The sequence below is a fragment of the Melanerpes formicivorus genome, unplaced genomic scaffold (assembly GCF_026170545.1).
Source record: "Melanerpes formicivorus ecotype bairdi unplaced genomic scaffold, bMelFor1.0.p_v2 SCAF_3, whole genome shotgun sequence".
NCBI lineage: Eukaryota > Metazoa > Chordata > Aves > Piciformes > Picidae > Melanerpes > Melanerpes formicivorus.
This window is the reverse complement of record NW_027142355.1, coordinates 19630766-19646990: the sequence shown is the minus strand read 5'-3', so window position 1 is coordinate 19646990 and position 16225 is coordinate 19630766. Positions and strand designations below refer to the sequence as shown.

The 16225-nt window shown below is 42.9% G+C and overlaps 1 protein-coding gene across 1 annotated transcript in view; it reads right to left on the bottom strand.

Annotated features, from left to right (window-relative positions):
* FRMD4A (FERM domain containing 4A) overlaps positions 1-12519 on the bottom strand; it is a 306449-nt gene extending 293930 nt beyond the window's left edge. Inside the window, exon 1 of the mRNA XM_068168119.1 lies at positions 12053-12519. Coding sequence (XP_068024220.1) covers positions 12053-12085 — 33 coding nt within the window. The 5' untranslated portion in view covers positions 12086-12519. The remainder of the gene's footprint in view (positions 1-12052) is intronic.
* Positions 12520-16225: the final 3706 nt, after the last annotated feature.

The following is a 16225-nucleotide window of genomic DNA, read 5'->3' as shown; positions in this document are numbered from 1 at the left end:
AGACTCCACCACATGCTTCATTCTGCATTCCAGAGCAGGTATCTGAGCATAGCAGGGGCTGGGAAGTTAACACACAGACATTGCTGGGGGTTGCAGGTTAAGTACTGCACTCAGGTTTTATGAAGCAGAAGGGTAGATAAATTCTGTCAAATGAATATAAAGGTTCAGCATTAATTTTTGCTTCTGAGAGTCTTTAACCATTTCCTTAGGTTAGGTCTGGAAATATTTCTAAGGTTTCTCATTTTGTGAATTGCTTTGGTTCTGAGCTTCAGTTTGGTTTGATTTTGGTTGTGTTTATTGACTCACTTCAAATATTTCTGATTCTTTGCTAAAAATGGCTTGTCCACAAAGACATTCACCAGTTAATTTCTAGAAGAGAAGGTTTTAAAGAATTTCTTATTGTTTTGTCTTTATTCTGTACTATCTGAAACATCACACAAAGGAGTGGCAACATTCCTGACTGAATACAAACTGTCATAGGTCCTTCAAGGTTGGTGGTAGAACACAAGTTTGCATTGCTGAGTCTCTGCCCTGCATTTCATTCCCTTTGAGTTTGTTCTTGTCTCCACTGACACTAATTCTTCTGCAACATACATAACAGGCAACACAGCTTTATTTCATCTCCCTGTTTGTACTGTGGGTGATACTTCCCTGGGAACATTAAGAGCTTAGGCTCATTTATTGATATACATACTTTTTGCAGGAAATAATAATACTAACAAAATAAAGAAAGAAACTCTTTCTCTTTTTCTGACCAGATTGAAAAATGTTATCTTTTATTTTTTTTCCCTTTGGTATTTATTGCTTTCCAGCCTTTGATGGCTTCCTAAACAACTTTACCATCTTTCTGTGCATCTGTGATGTTCCCATATTAATGTGAGTCATTCTCAGAAGTAAGCCTGGGTCTCAGTTGCATGTCTGAGAAACTACAGTTTATCTCTGCTGAGTTTCAGGAGTTCTGCCAGCAGAGACTCTGACCTTATGCAATGTAATCTCAGAAACCTGCTTGTTCTGCCACCTTTTCGTTTTACTTTTGCTGTATCCAGGAGAAATGCCAGCTCACTTGGTGAAAGTAGTTTGTGATGTCTGTAGGAGGGGTTTGAAACATTTGGCTGATGTTTTCCCTTGAATTTACTGAAACGCCAGAACACTGTTAGCATCCATTTAGGAAGATCTTCAACAAAACCTCACTCAGACATATGTGACAAAACTGTGGTCTAAGCACAAACCCCCATATTTAGAACCTGAAAAGAGCTGGTTAGAGGTTAAAGAAATGCCAACAGAATGGTTTTGCTTAATGTTTTCTTCTTAATCTACCTGACAATCTAATTTAATAATACTGTGTTTACTAATCAGAAAATCTGTGCTCAACAAGAATGCAAATACCAGAAGTATGAGCATGAGTGATTTAAAACAGAGTACCTCCTGGCATATGCAGGCACATATTTCTAAAAATGAGTTGCAACACATTGTAGGAGTCACATTTCATAAAGCTTTCCTTGCTACCCTATCAAATTAGAGCAAATAATCAGACACAGCTTTTCACATGGATGAAGGGATCTATTCTGGGCAAAGATAGTGTGTAGAGAGATGTAAATGGGAAGACAGAAATTCACTCCCCACCCTCAAAAATGGTTGTGCCCTATTGACTTTTTTTCCTTTGTGCATACACAGAATCACAGACTTACAGAATGTCAGGGACTGGAAGGAAACTCTGGACATCATCTTGTCCAACCCCTTTGCTAAAGCAGGTTCACCAAGAACAGGATGCAGAGGTTGCTGTCCAGGTGGGTTTTGAATGACTCCAGAAATGGAGACTCCAACATACAGAACACACAGAATTAACCAGGTTGGAAAAGACCTTTGAGATCATCGAGTCCAACCTATCACCCAACACCATCTAATCAACTAAACCATGGCACCAAGTGCCTCATCCAGTCTCTTTTTAAATACTTCCAGTGACAGTGTCACCTTTCTAAAGGGCTCTTTGGCAGTCGTGACAGACAGAAGGTGTACAGGTTGAGGCTTGCTGCAGAAGATTAAATAGTCTTTGGGTGAAGACAGTTGATGATGGGTCATTCGTATATCCAAAATTTTACTAATTATCCCTGACATGAGAGCTTTATTTTTGGGTTTGTGAGGAATACCCCTAGCACATGACTTGAAGAAAGCCTGGACTCGGCCAGAGGCAAATGTCCAGGGGCACAATGAAAACAGAAAGCACTATATAATGTTAAAGATGCAAAAAAAGTCAGTAATGTTCCAAAACTGGTAGAGACATTTAAGGATTCATTCATGTCTCAGTTTTGCATCAGTTAAATGGAGACTAATCCAGAGTTTGATTACAGATTTAGAAGTTTGATACTGTTACAATTAGTGCTACAGGAATAAATGCACAAGAAAATGAAGAATTCTGTTTTCAGGGCAGTATTCAGTAAATAACACCTAGGGTTATTCACTGAGAAATGAGAAGAATGCAAAGTAAGGAATAGCTGCTCATTATCTGAGCTCTGTCCATCTCATGCACAAGATGAGAATAAATCAGTGGAAAACCAGTGCAGGACTGCATATTTACATGGGACAGAGCTGCTGGGATGTCTCTTGCTCCAGTGTTTCCTAACTTTGCACCTCAGTACAATGCACATTCTACCACTCATCCAGCTGGGACACACAACATAGGCTGAAGAAAGTTTCCATGCTACAGACACAAATTCTCCACCTTGTCTTTGTTCCTCCATCCTTCACTCATCCCCTCCAGACTTCATCTACTTGGTCCTGGTAGCCACTTCTTAAATTTACTCCAGTCCTAATTTCTGTCCACATTCCCCCTGTCTCCTAAATTGTTTATTCCAGCTTGGATATTGTCTGCCCTGCACTTGTGCCTTATTTAATGCAGCTGCAGGTGTCAGCAGGGGAGGTAACACAGGCTTCCTGCCCCACATGTTGGGAGTCACCAAATAATAGAGACAGGGACAGTTCCTGGTTTAAAGCTCCGATGAGCTGACTTCAATCTAGATGTTTCTCAGGCATGCCTACCTGGACTCATTAGTACCTATGTGCTACCCAGCTACCAGCGAGGGTGTGAGAGTAAACATTGAGGCACTGGTGCCACAGAGAGGTATCTGACATTATGAAGAAGCATTTAATCTCTCACCTAACCTGATCTCTTTCTAAAAACCACAATAGGTTAAAGGAAGGCTTGTGACAGAGTAATAAGACTGAACATTACCTTCTTTTTGCCATATATTTCTTTGGCCTGATCATGGAATATTTACTGAAAAGATTAGTTCTGTAATTAGTCTTGCTGCAAAAGAGTTTCAGTGGCACCAGATAATACTCAAATTTTCTCTATTCAAAATCATTTAATCTTTTCTAAATGAAATCCATTTTTCTAAGGAAAAATTACTTCCACAGTATTATTCCAAACCTGGTCATAGAGAGATCCACGTTTAGATGAAGCAGTAGCAATTTCACCTAACTTCATCTTTCAGTTCCTAAGCTACTAGAATTAATTGAGTGTGTAATTAAGGAAGGGTTTTCTTACCAATGTGATCATGACTATAATTAAAATCTCACACAAATGTGTATGTGGAAGAATAGGGCAGGGAAGAGCAGGGAAGAGACTAAAGTGTCTGACAGGTTTACATCAAAGGACCTGAGCTCCTGCAGCTCTAAGCCAGAGGGAGGGGAGGAAGGGAAGACAAGACTGGCTGATAACCGACTTGATATATAGTTTTTGACCTCCTGTCTTCAAAGCCCCAAGTGGTTTAAGTGCTGTCTACCCAGGAGATTGCTTCTGCTTTTAATGTTACTTCAGCAGAGTCAAGCTTTGCATTTGTGCTACCAAGCCCCATATGAGCAGAAGAATGATGATATCTACATATTTTCAGAGAGTCTGGAATGAGTTTGGCTGCTGCTTTGGGCTGTGCCTCGGCACTGCAGCCCAGGGGACCCCACGACATGCCACAGCAGCCATCCCTTTCCTCTGCTTTTTGTTGCATGGAAGACTCATGAACAAGATTTCACAGAAGGAGTGTTGCATTTTTATTACTGTTATTTATACTCTATTTACTATTAAATCAGCATTTAATAGCAGCGTTTGGCCTGTGAGATGTGACCTGAGTCAATGGCTGTGCCTGGGGACAGATCTCTTTTGGGAAGCTTTGCTGTTGTGAACATGGGGAGAGGCTGGATGCTGGGCAGCTGCCACACAGTACCTCCACAAGGCTGAACTGCACTAGAGGGTCAAGGGCTTTCTCTAAAAAACCCAAATGGATACCCGGTGCTTGAGCAGAAGGGATTGGCTCTCTTAGCAGATCTGCCATGTGTTAAGATACTCCATGACTATTAGGGAGGGGAAAAAAACCTCCATCAGAATATAACCAAGCTAAGGGCCAAGGCACCAAGACAAAACACAGGTGTGGGTGGGTGTTGTGTGGCAGAAGGCACCTTGAACAAGAAAACTGCCCTCTCATTTGTTTGATACTTACTGTGCTCAAGGAAATAGGTATGTTTATTGACATTAACATATGTTTATAATTCACATCAAAATACACCTGTACCTGTCCTCAGGTCTTCTCTGAACTGGAACAACCTGCAGGGTCTGGGATTTTTGTGTCACTGGTTGAATCCCAAACAGGGTCAGACTCGTCATCGTGCAGATTTAGTGGGGTTTATATTGTGACATAGATAAAAGAGGATTGTGGCAAAAGTTAAAGTACATTAGGTGTGCATTCTCAGGAAGAAAGCCCACATGCCCAGCTGTACACTTATTTTTACATTCATCTAAACCCAGTAAAATAATAACAAGAGTTGCTGATCACTACTGAAGTGTGTGCTAAGCCACTTAGAGCTATGCTGGCATGCGCTGGTCATGGTTCAAACATGTTGTGTCCGTAAAATATGCATTGTGCAAGTGTTTTATTGCATTCCATATAGTCCTAAAATTAAATGCACAGAGTCTCTACCAGTAACAGAATGACCTACTATATCAGACAGACATGCAGGACAGCTGTTTTCCTTCACAGATAACTACTATCCTGGCATTTTGAGACAACCATAATTTTTGCTTCACAGTCATCCCTGCAACATACCCTTTTCTATTCCAACTTTCCCATTTTTACAGCAGTTAAGACTCTAGAACCTTCCTCAGTAGATGCAACCTGTGCTTCACAGCTAACAGCAAGCAGCTCTGTTCAACTTCTGCTTTTGAAAATAATGGCCAGTTGCCTCACCAGCAGCTGCCCATTAAGCAAACTGCTTAATTAAATAACTAGGAAGATGGGTCCTCATTTGTATATTTTCTTTGCACTTTTTAAAGAACCCCTGAAGCCTGTAAGTCAGACACTGAGCTAGTGGGCTTTATGTTGTCATTGTCACTTTTCTTTGATTCATCCACTCCATCTCTCGTCCTACTGCATTATAAAGCTGATCTTTATTAGCATTATTTATTCTTATGTTACTATTGCTATTGTTGCTATTATTAATTTCAGTTTGGTCTTTACACAGCCCCCTGAATGTGCTTGTGTCTGAGGTCTCATGAGAGCCCAGCTGCAGGAAGGTTTTGGGAACTTGAGATGTTCCTGAGCACCTCTGCTACTGCTTAGGCTTTGCACAGGCTAAACAAGAGATGGAGAATGAAGGCCAGAGTGCAAGCTAGCTTGAGCTGGGACATGGTGTCTGGACAGTGGAGGTGAGCAGGGCACTTCAAAGCAGTTCCATTAGCTGAAAAGACCCCGTGGCTTTTGATACACAGCATGAGAGCTTTGTCATCAAGGCATGCTGTGACCATTCCAGGCTCCAACACAACAGGGTGCCAGTGCCGTTTGCATCTCCAAGTGATGTGGGTCTTGATGCTCAACTGGTAATGATAGAGGAGGATTCCCAATGAAGTGACAACGCTGTCTGCAAAAGGCAGAGCAATGCTTGAATTGTGCTCATCCTGGTCCGTCTCAAGGGCCGTTGAGGGTCATCATGGGAGTGCTCAGTAAGAGCTGAACCAACACAACCTGGTGTGCACCTAAGGGTGCCTCATGCTGGGATGGTGTAGCCTGGACTCAGCTATGCTGCCGAGGATGCTAAGAATGGACAACACCACATGGCTATTGAATCACAGGTGAGATATCAGAATCTTGACTGCAATCTTTTCTTTTTAAAAGACAGAGGCAAAGTATCCCCATTTCCTCTCAACCTTCATTAGGAAATACTTGTGGACAGGGATTTTCCCATCATATGCTTGGCCAGCATTAAGGTCCCTCTGCTGGACTTTGACCTTAGTCCTACTGCCATGCAATGCTCATGATCAACGCAGTGTCCAGCTACTCCCTGAACAGGCAAGGATACTTTTCCCTTGTACAGTAAATAACACCCCCACCCCACAGAGCTGCAACTGCCCAGTCAGGCATAGTGTCTCATTGCATGGGTACAAAGCACAGCCAGGGAGGAAGAATAACCTTTCAGTTTTATGTTCAGTGATATATTGTTTTGAAATCTGAATGGGTTTAGGAAATGTTACAGAACAGAAAGGGCTCTGCTTTTCCAGAGGCATAATGTTATGGCAGAATTATTCCAAAGCCAAACTCTGCTCTGAGATATGCCCCTACATCATCTCTCCCAGGTATTTATAAAATTATGATTAACAGTAGCAGACATGGGACTTCATTATTTCTTGAATTGCCTTTCTTTTTAACTGTCTACAAGCTCAGAGAATTACATATGGCCTCATTAACCTTTGTGTCAAACTGCTAATAAAGTAGGGATGGAGGTACCTCCTAAGCTGCTTGGCAGGCTGTGTGGGTGCCCTGTGGAAGTGCTGGGAAGGGAACACCAGTGCTTCCCAGTCCATACTACAGTCTTCATGTAGCCATGTCAGCTCAGGAACTTAAAAGGTTTGGGTGTTCACTGTACATGTAAAGTTCCTCCAGCTGGGAGGTCTGGATCCCCCAAATGTCTTCGGAAATTCTGAGTGTCTTCAGCATCTCTATGTGTCTGTCTTGATGGGGTATTCAAAAGAGAGTTAAATACACAATGGTGTCAAAACAGGGATCTGAGACTCCATAGAATCATAGAATCATAGAATCAATAAGGTTGGAAAAGACCTCAAAGATCATCAAGTCCAACCTGTCACCCAAGCCCTCATGACAACTAAACCATGGCACCAAGTGCCATGTCCAGTTCCCTCTTTAACACCTCCAGCGATGGTGACTCCACCACCTCCCTGGGCAACACATTCCAACGGCTAACAGCTCCAGACATGCTTTTGGGGGAACATCTGCACCCTCGTACCATTTCATCTTTTGCCATTGTTAAAAATACCAGGAATGGTTTCATGACATCTGCAAAGGACTTGCTCTTCATCTTGACTTATACATGAGTGCCATAAGGTGATTTTAAAATGTGTATCTCTCTTTACAGTGCAGGATCCTAACTTTAACTTCCACAGAACAGCTTGTGAGATAAAGAATCTACTCAAATGTTTTGCTAGATGCAGCCTCACACTATGATAAAGAAGCTGCTTATGTAAACATCTTTTCATTCAACAATGTTAAAGGCTACAGAAACTGCATCCATAGGTGCAACCCAGATTCCACATTTCCTTTTCTCTGGGGGAATTTTCCCTTCTGATTTCCACCCCTGAAAATCTCAAGTGCTTCCTGTCCCAATCCTCTGCAGTTCAAGTCTCACAGGGGATGTGGTACCTCCCGAAGCATCTCTGCTTCAAGACACTGAACTTCCGTACGTAAGGTTCAAAGGACAACTTTACCATTCTTTTTGAGAGATCTAGTGGTCAAAAAACCCCATTGCTTTGAAAGTAGGGCCAAAAGGGTTTAACAAATAAACAGTAACACCATGGGAGTTTGCTAATCCCCCAAATCTATAACAAACAGATAAAGTTAATAAGATTCAATAAAAGAGAACAGCCCCATTATCGTTTTAAGAGCACTATCTAAACATTACACACATTATTTACTGAGTTCCCTAGATGAATTCTCTGTACACAGGAACATTCCAAATTCATTATCTTTGAATGCAAAGCTTAGTAAATTCAACGGTAATTAATCTGCTTTTACCCTCTGTGTGTGTTTCTGAACAGCTGAAAAGTTCACCGAGAAAAGTTCTTTCAGCCAGTCTGAAAGAAAAGCAGTGCTTTGATAAACAAAAAAGCTGCCAGACACAGGCTTCTCAAAAGTAAGCAGCACAGCTAGCCAGTTCTGTGTGGTTCAAGCCAGGTGCTCATTGCAAATTCAGTCGCATGCACTGGCAAGTGTCAGCAGCAGAGAAACTGAAATTACTGAAATTCTTATGCCAGTGCAATTTGCGGAAGGCAATGCACTGAGGGTTACAGCAAATTGTGCATGTGTTGAGGATTATAAAGCAAATTAAAATGAAGGCTAACAAAAGGACTGCAATATTTATGCATTTCTTCATTCTTTTCACTCTGTGGTACTCAATCAACCTCACAGTCTCTTAAGGTGGCGTGGGGACACTGCTATTGTGTACATTCATTTACTCCTAAAAAGGGGGTCACAGAACATGCTAGGCTACCGAATTCATCTGGTTCTGGTAATATTTGTCAGTATCGCTACCAACACACCAAATATTTACAACCTTTCACTTCTAGTCACACGAAAGTTAACCATGAGCCCCACAAATGCAGTAAGTTTTCTGTTCAATGCATTCCAATTATCTGTTTAATTTTGATTCATTAGCCTATTTTACCCTGTATTCCTTCACCTTCTCTTAAATTCCTGCATTTGTGCATTCCAGTTATGCTAAAGTAGAAATGTATTAATCACCCGTGACTTACTGCAGTGGAATCCATTACATGGTGTAATGCATTTAATGTTTGATACTTAATTTACTTCAACAAATACTTTAAAGAGTTTCTGAGTTATTAAGCACCTCACTCTGTGATCACCTAGCATGGTCCAGTAACCAAATGGGTTATCACTTTGTGCAATGGGAAACAAGTGCCCTATGAAATATGTTCTTGGTTATGTATTTCCAGGTCTCTGATGGCAAGCCCTGCCATGGAGCTGTGTAGAAAAGTACATGTCCACGTCTCTGTCCTGCATGCTGTGTTCCACATCTCAGCTCCAGCCCTCCTGCACTGTACATTTGGCTTCTGAAGTTAAGATATGCCTACTTATGCTAGCTCTCATGTGGGGTGGGAACTTCTGTGAGCAAAAGGGACCAAAGAACTGAGAGCAATGTTTTCAGTTACCACCACAAGATTTGTCCACGTGCAGGAAATTGTATTTAATTACAGAGACCTTTGCATAGTGGGCTATGACAGGCAGGTGACAGACCGTGAAAGGTGCTTGCAGGAGTCAGCCCTTACTCCTATGTACCCAGGGAAGCAAAGCAAACTGTTTTGATGTTTTAATTTTCTGTCTAGATTTGAGAAGGCTGAATATAGCTGCCCAGGACACTTAAAGTAAAACCAAGCATTCATCTACATTTCACTGTAATGTGGAGATTTCACAGAGATTAGTCTTGCAGCTCACAGGTGCTCTAAGCTCACTCCAGGCAGCACTGTCAGAGATGACCAGGAGTCCCCCATCCTTCACGTCACCATACAAACCAAAGGACAAAAAAATTTCCTACTAGCCTCCAACAACTTCAGCCTAAGTGTAAAACAAGTGACAACAGATGGGATCAAACAGATGGGGGAGTTGGGGGGAGAAAATGAAGCAATATTAGGGAGTGTGACAGGCAGGGGTCTCAGCACATCGGCAGCCTTGCTGTTGTCAAGGGTTTTTTGTAGGCATCACATATTAAGACTATTTGGAGAATTATAGATTTTATACTCCATTTTCTGGCAAGGGAGTAGGAAATCACTGCCAGTTATGAAGCATCTTGGAAATGAGATTAGTTTTCAGATCTACTCAAGTGATCTTCTCATTCTTATTCTCTGAAAGGTAAAGATGTAAGGGCCAAATCTTGATCTTTATCTGATCCCATGACAATCTATTTGAATATCTCCATCTGTAGCCACAGAAGTACTCCAAATCAGCAGCAACGTAACACTAAGGTCAGGGTCTGGATCTTCAAGAGAATCACATCTGTTCTATGTTACTCCAGTCAACGGGTTGAATGCATTGCTTTGGCTTGGGAAGCTTTTCCCATACACAAAGGGGGATCAGAATCTGTCCCTTTCTCTGATTTTAGAGGAGATTTGGGTCCGAAGGATCTTGTCTGTATCCTTCAATAGGATCAATGAATAACCCTATAGTGGTGAGATTACACTTTATGAATGGCATTATTAGGGTTTACATTCCAGCTGCAGCTATGAAGCAAGTCAGATGAACAAGCATAATACCCAGTTCCAGTCCATTTCCCTTACTCTGTCATTTGTATAGCTGCACGCGTGCTGCAGGTGCTGATAGTACACATGCCTGACTGTAATCCACGCATCAACCTGATACAGGGAGGCACTGCCTCCAGCAAGCATTTCCAGCCTGGTTAAAGGAGCAGAATGCAAACATCAACTAAAATGTTTAAAGTTGCATTTTCCAATAATGGAAATCAGGACTGATGGCCAGGGTGTTGGGGCTTTCAGTGTGTTTGGGTTTTGTGGTTTTGGTCGGTTTTGGTTTCTATTCATTGATTTAAAAAGACAAAACAAACCCAAACTGAGAAATGCCGTAGCGAGACCAACAGCGGTGTGTGTATTCCCTGGTAACCAGAGGAATGAATGGATGGGTAGAATCCCTTATGAATCTTTCATTCTATAAATTGCCTATTAGCATTATTCTTGGTAATGAACAGTAATATGAAGTTGCTACATCTTTTTTTAAATCCCCAACTTACCGGGCAAGACAAAAAAATGAGAACTGAATTAAGTGGGGGAAAAAATTACCTCCCTGGAGAATTACAGCACAGCCACTTGCTGGAAAATTATTATTATCTGAATCACTTTTTAAGCTTTTATTTTGTTTTTTAATATTGAAAATACTTTCAATCATTGAAGAGCCTTTAATTTAAAATAGTGGATGGCAGGAATTTAATAGAGGAGACCAGACCAGCTGATCTGCTTCAGCACAGGAGCTGGACTTGATCATTTCTTAGGATTTTTCCTAGTTTAGCATTTATATGAAACAGGTCTGGTCTGACTACACCTTCAAAACTGCTTGCATTTAAGACATATGAAGACACTCTGTTGTCAGCAAGAATTGTCATTGCACTCCAGTTTTTCTAGTCCTGAGATACAATAAGGCAAGGTTGGATTGCATGTGGTAATGGACTGGAATCAGAGAGGTTTACCTGAGGTACATACCACATGGGATGGAAACAGTGAGTAAAAAAAAATAATGCTAGAGATTCATTCTATCTCCCAGGACTACACCGAAATAATAGCACAGAGGAAGATTTTACTCTAAACTAAACTATTACTCTACTTGTTTCTGGATTTCCCCTGGTGGAATTCAAGTTTCTTTAATACCAATGATTAATGGCAAACCTTTAAAAAGAGTTAGGAGTGCAAGAAGGCAGCAAACAAGTGCAGCAATTCCTTTGGTCTGTACACTCACTTTCTATTTTACAGCTTTCTGCTCTGGATCTGCACCAAGAGGTCTCCTAATCTGGCAGGGCATTTGGGCACAAAACCATCCTCTTTGCTTGTCCATGCAAACCCTTGTTCCTGAAAATACCATACTGGGGCAGCCCACCAGTACCATCCATCCCTCCCTGTGCCGCAGGTACGCTTTCCATGAACAACTCTCTGGGGAGCATGCACAGACACACAGACACAATGAGAGCCTCTCACTAGAAATTCAAACAAAAATATGGCTGTCTACTCCAAAAGGCAAATTCATTTATAGAGGTCATCTCTGTCGAGGAAGAGTGATGGGTTACTCCCCTCTTGGAGGCAACTGCTGTCACTCCTCAGAGTTACATTCACAAGCATAGTTTTGAAAAAGAAGAATGGAAAAAAGGTGCAAGCAAAAAGACAAAAGCTTGGCAAGCCCCCTATTCAGAGAGCTAGCCCCGCACCTCCCCTTCCCCTCTTTGAGTAAAAGCAGCTTCAAAAGATATTAATATCTTCTCCTACCTTCGTTCTCATCGGAGACAGAAGCCCTTCCATTTTGGTCCGATCCTCATGCCAATCCTTGTTCCCCAACTTAGTCTCTCGTCCCTGTCTCAAGTATCCCACACGAACAAGAGCATGTCAGGGACCGCCAGCGACACCCTCACGGCAGCTCGGCCAGCCACCAACCTGACAACTTGCAATCCTCAGTTGCGTAGAGCACTGTTCCTGGAGAGACCTTCCTCCGTCTCCCTCCTCTCTCTTTCTCTCTCTGCATAATCTGCCTGCAGCTATGTTTGTACCATCGCGGCTGACAAACGATCCCTGCCTTACGTAATGCATTCAGCACAGGACAAGCAATCCCAGCTTAACCACGGGGATCTGGTCAGTGGCAGCGATGGGAAGGTGTGGGACTTTGTCTTGCCTATTGTGCCCCTGGGTTTAATCAGCCAACATCCCCTCGCGGCGCTGACAGCTCGTCAGCTCCCTGTGCTAGCTAGGAAAGCACTGAGAAAACTTCGTCATCGCAGGAGGATTGTGGATTCCCTGGGATTGACTTAAAGGGCTGTAATTCTGATCCCAAGCTGCAGCCCAAGTGGTTTTCCCAGCTCGGGAAACACCAACAGTTGGAGCGTTTTCTACTGGGTGTGTTTGCTGTCAGCAAGTGACCAAACCCACACTGAAAGGGAGTTCCTGTCGATTGTCAGCTGGGAACTGAGGGAGAGAATGAATGAAAAGAGAGCGGAACAAAAGAAACACAGCACTGCAAAGTTGGTCAGCAAAAGGTACTGGCTGAATGTATTTCTATTAGCATTTTAATTTAGATCAAAGCCTGACTTTGTGGAAAATACCCTAACTGTTCCTAGTTCCTGCATTTTGGGCTCCTTCATGGAATGATGCAAGGACTGAATCTCTTGTAGAAAAAGCCAACTGGAAAATGGGCTTCAGACCTGCAGACACACTAGTGTTTGGTTCACAGGGCCAGATCAGACCAGTCCAAAGTAAATCCCCTCTGAAATGCTGGAGTGCAGCTCCAAAGGTTGGCTCCCCCACCTTCTCTGGCCCAGGGAATAACCTTCCACATACCAGTACTCAACTGCTGTCCAAAAATGAAATTAAACCCCTGTTACACCACCAGAACCTGATTTTCAGTTTCAGAAAATCACTTTCAGTCTGGTTGGAGCATACCACAGGTGGAAATTTTGAATGCCCTTTAACATCAGCTCTTCTTTGAAGCCCCAATGCTACACACTCAGGGAGATGCACCATCTGATTAAGGCACTGAGAACTGGGATCTGGTTTAATTCCTGACATTGCCACATGGTCCTTGGGTGACCATGGTGATTCACCTAACATTGCTTTCACCATCTAAAACTCTGCCATCTGCTTTGAGCCAGCCCCCAAGGCTCCTGCAACACCAACAAGAGAAACAAGCTCCTTCCCAAAGTGATTCACTCTAAATGTCCAAAGCCAAGGAGAATCCTGTCCTCAGGTCTTTTGTGTCTCCTCACCAAGGGACTATCTCTGTCCACATATATCTGTCATATTAACACAGGCTCCTGAAAGCTACACAGAGATGGAGATGGTGTGAGCAAATATTTTCAAGGTAGTGTATGAGGACACAAGGTGTAAAGCCTGGATTGAAACCCAAGATAGACACAACCCCTGCCTTGGCAAACCCCAGCAGAAGTGCATCCAGGCAATGACACAGGAAAAACTGTTTGACCCTACACATCAATTTTCTCTTTATCTTTCCCAGTCCTTTCAACCCTGTAGATCTTGTGGGTTTAAGGCTTTTAAAAATTATTATTCCTCATGAGGTAAAAACAGGGAGTTGCCCCCTACTGTGATTAATATTAAAGATAATTAACTATTCTCAGCCAAACTCAGATGCTCATTAAATGTGAACAAATATGATCATACCATATTGAAGACAGAGATAAGTATTCTGGAGCTGAAGAGACAGTACAATGCTGGCAGGCTCATGTATTTCTTGCTGGATGTAGATAAATATGTTTTGCTATTGATATTTATAAGACCATAATAAGACTTGGAATAAATGGCAGCAGGAATTCCAGACTCCAGTAAAAAACTGTTAGGATTTTTCTGCTGTCCAACATTATATCAAATTTCAACTTGAGGTTTATAAGTCCACGTGTGCATCTGTAGAACAGCATCTCCTCCATATCACTGGGGAAATTTGACTCTCCATAGTGTTAACAGGAAACTAAAGAGAGGAGCATTTGGAAATTTTGGAGATTTCAGGCCATATGGTCAAGCTCTAATGTAATATGGTAATGTGGATTGTGCACCCACGGTAGCATATGAACACCTAGTTCTCTTTTAATGCTTGGTTCTGCTTGAACCAGGCTAAACCACAGTCTCTCATGAGGTTTCCTGGGTTATCTCTGTTTACAAACTTGAAAAAAAAAAAAAATAGTTTTCCTAAAGGCTAAAAGAGTAATTCAGTCTGGGACCAGAAAAGCAAGCCAGGGCCTTTCTGGTTCAGTAGCACTCAAAGCCTCTCTGATCTGCACGGATTGGGGAATTGTGCTGATACCGCATGAGTCAGAGCAGAGCCCAGCTCAGCAGGATGAGCAGGAATGGGGAAGAGGTTGGTGCTGTTTGAGCAGCACCCGTGGCCATGGATATGAGCTGGCAGCGAGCCTGCCCAGCTGGGGACTGCAGACTGTCACCCCCAGCTCCATCTGGAGGATGCTCTGGGCCCCTGAGCAAGTTATGAGCCTCTTGTGTGGCATTGTCGCAGCTGAAGTGGTGTGGACAGTGAAGTCTGTCCACAGCAACCTTCACCAGTGGGGCCAGGAAACCCAACTGGCTTTTACTGGCCAAATTTCATCATGGTTCCCTGGTGTTTCAGCTGGCAGTTCCCAGCAAACTACAAGTTGGAGTGGCAGTGGATGGATGGGATCGTGTATCATATTTCAACTTCCTCTCAATTGTTAGGCACCAGGTAGTACTTGAGCTCTACTAGTGTCTGGGCAGGTCTTTAGCCTATCCAGCCACCAGCCTTTCTGTGTGCATCCAGCCTGTTTGCAAACCCTTTTGACTTTCAAAGCAATGATTTTACAACTGTGGGAGCCAGAGAAGTTTATCCTACTTTAAAATACAATTTGAATTGCTGTATCCAGGAGAGCAGTACCAAGATAGTGTGTGCCGTGGTCTGACACTTCAGTCCTCCCCTGGGCTGCGACTCATGGCAGCGCTTAAATTGCCACAGACTTGTTCGACAGCCTCTGCTCCTGCGATTTTCAGATCAAAGGCAAAAGAAGCATGTGAACATTTGCTTCCTCATCCTCTTACTGGGCAGGGGAGCAGCATTTGACTGAATCTGGTCAGCTACACCCAGCTCTTTAAGTAATCATAAGAACAAGACAGATAACTTTAACACCCCTTATATTGTCATAATCTAAACTTCTGCTGGAATCTAGAGAGTAGATCAAGGTAGATGTCTACCTAGAGCCAGAATGATCCTAGCTGGATTCAGTGTTGGAGCTGAATCTCTTTCTAGGTTCTGCTGACTGCATTGACAGTCCTTCATGGACCAGAATGAGAGCAGAGATAGCTTCTGATATTTAGTCATATAGATGTAAATGGCTGAGTGTAGGTGTCTGACTCTGGAGGTTAATCTTGTTCCAAGTACTCAGTAGTGGGGAAAATGGCCACAATGCACCTCATATCCACTGTTAGGTTGTTGACTGAGGGTCAACTCTCAGCTTTCCTCTTGTTCACCTGCTGTATGAGCAACCAAACAAAACTTCTGTAAACTGAAACCCTTCCTAACCTCTGGGGTGGGGATCCCAACACAGAGCCAAGTTATTCTTCCTGTAGCAGTCCTGAAAAGTGAACGAAGTCTGGATCTGCAACCAGTCTCCATTGGTCTCTCATGCCAAGACCTGCCATCACCTCCTGCCTCCCATTCCCTAGAAGTGATAGTGGCCAGGCTCCCCCAGCCCATGGTTCCAGCTTCCTGACAGGACACTAACCCCCACACTTGGGTCTGCTAACATCCACATTTGCCCCCAAGCCCCCAAATAGCTCATCACTCAGACTAGATGATTACAGGGTGATCACAGGGAAAACAGCAGGACCCTTCCTTCATTTGGCTTCCACCAAGCCTGCAGGAGCCACTTATGCAGCCAGGCGGGACAATAGGCACTGCCACAGCCCAGCCGTACC